The sequence below is a fragment of the Triticum dicoccoides genome, chromosome 3B (genome assembly GCF_002162155.2).
Source record: "Triticum dicoccoides isolate Atlit2015 ecotype Zavitan chromosome 3B, WEW_v2.0, whole genome shotgun sequence".
Classification (NCBI taxonomy): domain Eukaryota; kingdom Viridiplantae; phylum Streptophyta; class Magnoliopsida; order Poales; family Poaceae; genus Triticum; species Triticum dicoccoides.
Genome location: NC_041385.1, coordinates 854,883,296 through 854,888,700, shown reverse-complemented (window position 1 = coordinate 854,888,700; position 5,405 = coordinate 854,883,296). Strand labels below are relative to the sequence as shown.

General features: G+C 46.4%; 1 protein-coding gene across 1 annotated transcript; it reads left to right on the top strand.

The window, feature by feature from the left end:
* Positions 1-324: 324 nt before the first annotated feature.
* Positions 325-1,236, top strand: LOC119282701 (putative FBD-associated F-box protein At5g53640). The gene has a single exon (XM_037562828.1). It carries the CDS (start codon positions 385-387, stop codon positions 1,216-1,218), a length of 834 nt encoding a protein of 277 aa, XP_037418725.1. The 5' UTR covers positions 325-384; the 3' UTR covers positions 1,219-1,236.
* The last annotated feature ends 4,169 nt before the right edge of the window (positions 1,237-5,405 follow it).

Sequence of the window (5,405 nt, the reverse complement as noted above, 5' to 3'; positions counted from 1 at the left end):
GCATAATAAAATGAATTTACTAGGTTGTCTGATGCTGCCAAAGAAAATAACTAGGTGAACATGTGTGTTTTTATTACCTTCTGACAGCATATCGATAATCCTATAATGTATGGCTATGCCTTTTATCTTTTAGTGACACCATTAGTTGGTAGATACATATGGGTAATCCTATGATGTAGCGGACCATCTTCTATCTCACGTATGCGTTCTCAAAATTTCTGCAGTGTGTATTTGATGAATGATGATTTGACTTGTTGGATTCATGCAGCCCATCTGTTTGATAAAATGTCAACTGTGGCGTCAAGTTCCAAGAGGTCACGGGGACAAGCAGCACACAGTGTTGACAGACTCAGCAGCCTCCCAGACCCGCTGCTCCATCTCGTGATGTCCTTCCTGCCAATGCCAGAAGTCGTGCGCACAAGCTTGCTCTCGCCAAGGTGGCGCTATCTGTGGGCCTCTGCGCCGTTCATCCACCTAGATTACAAGGACTTTGTGAATGGTGGTGATGATCTAAAGAAGAGAAAATTTGATCAGAACAGGCTGCAGAAGTTTGGGGACCAGTTGCTACTCTTGCGTGATGGCACTCTGCCCCTGGATGAAGCTCGGATCTTCATCAGAAGTGGTCCAATTGCTGAGAAATGTTGTACGTGGATTCGTCATGCTATCAGGCATAAAGCTCGTCTGCTTCATGTTTATGGTCTCCCCATCGGAGAAGAAATATTTTTCGATAATAGATCGATGATTCCTTCTCAGCACCTGAAAAGAATCAGGCTCCAAATGGTCACTTTGGATAGCATATCCTTTAGGATGCTAAATTTTGACTTCCCTGCGCTTGAACATTTAGAGCTGCAAGATTGCAATGTCTGGCCCATGCAGAAGATCTCATCGAGGTCACTCAAGACTATACACATATCCCACTGCGATTTCGAGGAAGGTCATGAGATTTGTGCTCCGAATCTAAACCATCTGTCTATCCTCGACTCATCATTTGGAGGTATCCTTGTAACTAGGGATCTGCATTCTCTAGTTGCAGTTTCAATATGTCTAGGCAATCAAGACGAAATATTGGATCACCGTGTATTTGATGGCCTATCACAAGTCACAACCTTGAAGTTGCATGCACCATTACCTGAGGTACGATGGATTGTGCTGTTCTTCATGTTTGTGCTCATCTACCTTGATATTGTCGATTGCCTTGGTAGGTTATTGCAGTATTAGCTGCCTCTTGATATCAATGCAAGATGCTACCTGCTTTGTTCTCTTAACCAACTAGATTCCCCTCTTGTATGTTGTATTACTTTTTTAACTACTGTCAATTTTATCTTTGGTGAACATGAAGCCCACACTTGAGAGGAGTTTGCAAACATGCCCGGTGTTCAGCAACCTCACAAGTCTGGTGCTGGGCGAATGGTGCATGGCTTCCGACTTTGCTCCGCTGCTTCTCATTCTCCGGCGCTCACCTAAACTAAAGTATCTGACCCTTAAGCTCAGAACGGTAATAGTGCTGTTTCAGATAAATCTGCCTACTTAGTGTGGGTTTTGTTCCTTTCCCTGGACCCTTCTGGAACCTTGAGCTAATGTGCTACGCTGCTGCCTTTTGACACGCTGAACGCCAGGAGCAGCATGGAGAATGCAAGGCTGCTGGCCGTAATCCGTCTCCAAGGGAGGAATCATCTTTGGGCGGTTATCCTAGCATCAAGAGGACCGTGATCTACTGCGGCAGAGATGATCCATGGGTGAGCTCACTGGTGAAGGTGCTGCTGCCGATCGTCATCCCCTGCGGGGAGATCAGCATCAAAGGTCACTAGTAGTATCAGATGCATGCTCAGGCACTGCCCCTCAGAGGGGCGGAGCCCGGGGGCCCCTCTTGCGGACTTTTGCTAGTGCGATGGATGTGTATGCATGTATGCATGTCAAGAGGTGTGTTAAGTTGTAGCTTTTGTTAGTGCTATGGATGGTGCATCATGTTAAGAACTGTTTTTAAGAGAGATTTGTAATGGTTTGAGATTATGGACAGTACATGATCCCTTCTCTGTAGTAGAAAAGAAAATCGTGTAGCCCCGTGGACGTGTTTTCGTCAGACACATTCTATTGACAGCACCAGCAGATGCCTTCTAGTATGATGTGCTGTGCTGCTTCTTCTGGGGAAAGAAGAAAAGGAGACCAGCACCAGCAGTTCAAGTACTGAACTGAACGGGATCTTGCTGGGTTGTCTGTGTTACCCAAATGAGATCTTCTGATAGTAGTTTCTAATTTAGAGTAAATATCATCGTATGGCTACTCTTATCGTATTGATGATCATGGACAAAAATATTGTACTGTTGATTTCTGTACCCTGTTCAGAAATCCGATACAGTGCACGCTTCCATATCCCTGTAGAGGAGATGAAAATGGTGCTTATAACCGCCAAAATATATTGAAGAAAAAGGTTGCAACGAATAGCTTGATACTGTTTAGCCTTATTAAAACATGGATGTCTAGAGATACAAGTTCAGTGTTTGTACAAATTGGCCCATCACCCCATCTTAAAAGAATCCAGAAGACGATGCACACGTAATCCTGAAGACGAGCTAACTAGACATCAATTTTTGATTCAGGTCTTCCAACCAACGATGGTTTGCTTGGGCATCGGGCGATATGCCCAAAAGATAGAAGGTTGGTACCAAGATACAGTAAGCACCCACTCATTGGTCCATCATTCAAAATTGTTTGGCTTGCTACAGATCAACCTCGTCTAGTTTTATTCTGCATCGGAGTTGTGTGGTTGCAGCATCATTTCATCAGCATCAGCAATAAATGGTATTTTTACCCAACAACTCTCTGCAAATGGTAAGCTTTCATACATTGTACGTCTTCGGTGCAGAAAACATGCAAGAACAAGGACACCATGATAGAGCTTTCCAAGGCTTGGCCATATGAACAAGTCCTTTTTCTTTTTTTGCTGTGGGAGTTTGTGAAAGTTGTGCGGAAGTGGAGCTAACTGACTTTGTCCATGAGATTTGAAACATCAATGCATGCCCATGACCGTGGTTATAGTATGGATGCATAGTAGTCATCTAAAAAAAGTTGGATCCTGAAGTTTAGTCTACAAATACAACCAAAAACCAAGGGGTAAAGCAATCTGTTGGACAGCTAGCTTTAAAAGCTGAACATTCAACATTAGAGTTCAGAAATGTTATGTACAGGTGAACATCTCGCCAAGCCCACAGTAAAAGTGCATGCCAGCTTGTACACCAGTGTCCTGCATTGAGTCGTGATCGCCACTGAATTTATGAGGAACCAAATGCTACATGTTGGTAAAATTGCATAGGCAACCCAAATAAAGTTCAGGTACTTCATATATACCATGTTGGCAAGAGTACATAGATTTTGCCATGGTACTTGAATTGAGCTTTCTAAACTTCTTGTTTCTACCCAAATATTCCAGGCCTTTATCATGCTCACAAGAAAAGAGGTACTCGTTGGATCTTTTACCCATCTATGAGACTACCGTCCGTCTACAAAATCACACATAACCTTGTTATCTATGTTACATTCTTCTTTTCTCCTACTTCATAGATAATTATATGATATCTCTTATAGATAGTGTAATGCACTACTAGCTATCACATAGTGTAGACTAGCTATATAGGAGTATATGGAGGGAGAATCCACATGCCACCATGTGAATGACCCTTCATGAAGTATCCTACCGACCTGATCCTCTTCAGGCCATCGTTGGTGATGTCATTCTTTGAGTCATCTTCCTTGTAGCAGGTCTCACCGTTAAGGTTGTTCAAAATTGTCAACGATACCTTGTCACTAGGGATTATGGCATCTTGACCAAACGGACAACGATGCGAGTAGTAGATTTTGTTTCTCTCCACGCCGCCACACATGTTCGTAGGCACATGCACCGCCTTAGAGAATGTCTCCCCCAAAAACAATGAGTGGTCACCCAAGTTTGTGACCTCCACCCACTCGTGCTTGTAAAGTGCCTTCTGTCTACCCTTGCAGTTATTGACAAGGTTGAACACCTTGAAGAAAGGCCGGATATTTGGTAACCACTTAGTCTTCAACGCCATCCCAAGCTTGCCGTCCAGATCAAAGATGTAGCTAGTACGGCTTCCGACACGTTCAATCCATTGGATGACTAGCGAGCGTTCCGCGATGACCATCGGGGCACCGTCCTCGTTCACGCCAATCTCAAACTTGACGATTGTCATATTGTAATGTAGGCCGTAGAGCTCCTCGTTGCAAAATGCGATGTCAACAAGCTTCCCGTAATAAGGACATCCTTGTACCGTCCACCCGCTGTTGGGACCACTAACCCTGCAGAGTGCGATGCCGCACTTGTACGTTATGGCGGCAAGGATACACCGGGGCGAGGTGGGCGGCGCGGAGAAGATAACTCTCAAGATAATGACCAGGCGGGTGGGGCCATGGTGCTGGCTCGTGCAGAGGATCGGCGCGTTCTTCTCCGCAAGCCGCACCTCGGCGCCCGAGAAAAGGTTCACGATCTTGATCTGACCTGGCACTGGCATGGCGACCCAGCCGCCGTCGTGGCCACCGATGATCCGCCTCCCGGCGTCCTCGCGGAGGACCCACAAGCGCACCAGGGAACTGTCCTCGAGGCAGTGAAGAGCCTTCCTCCTCTTGCAGTCGCGAGGCAAGAGGAGCAGCCACGGGAGCGCCGGCACCGGTGGCGCCGCGCGCGCGGCAGCCCGCCACGACCGACAGACGGCAGCGAAGCGTGCGCGGCCGCGCGGGGAGGCGAGCATGCTATAGACGAGGGCGAGGAGATCGTCGGGGAAAGTGGCGGACCAGCACTGGCTCGCCGTATGCGCGCACTTGTTTTCCCGTTCGTCGTAGGCGGCGGCGGCCATCGGCGGGGACATGGATCACGCCTGTTTACGAGTATACCGTATACCGGTATAATACGTACTACTAGGGTTCTTTTGCTAGGTTCTATCGCTTACGTGAGGGGAGTACGTGCCATTTTTTTTTCTTTTGAAGCCCATACCAAGTTTTATTTTACTTTGCCGAGGAAAGAGATATGGGGTTTGTATTTTTATTTTTTTGAAGCAACCCCATATTTCATTAGACAATCTGCTTATAGAGATTACACGGATGGTCATCATAAGAGACATACCTGTTTGTCAAGCAACTTTGCACAAAGAATTCCAAAAAAAAGTATAATTAATATTCCATTAGACCTTGCAGAAACTTGTGCCTCACCGAAATGTAGCCGCAAGCGTCCTCCGCCGCCACCATGGCAACGCTGGAAAAAAAGAAGAACAACCATCATATCGAGAGCCGGGAGAGCAACCATCGCATAAAAGAATGCTTTTCGAGCCGCCGCAAGCGACGAGACCGAGACTATGTGGCACGTCAGCCAAGGATCTTCCCCGTGGTTACCAGATCTA

Coding starts and splice junctions, on each gene's coding strand:
- LOC119282701 (XM_037562828.1), top strand. CDS start 385: ATGTCCTTCCTGCCAATGCCAGAAGTCGTGCGCACAAGCTTGCTCTCG.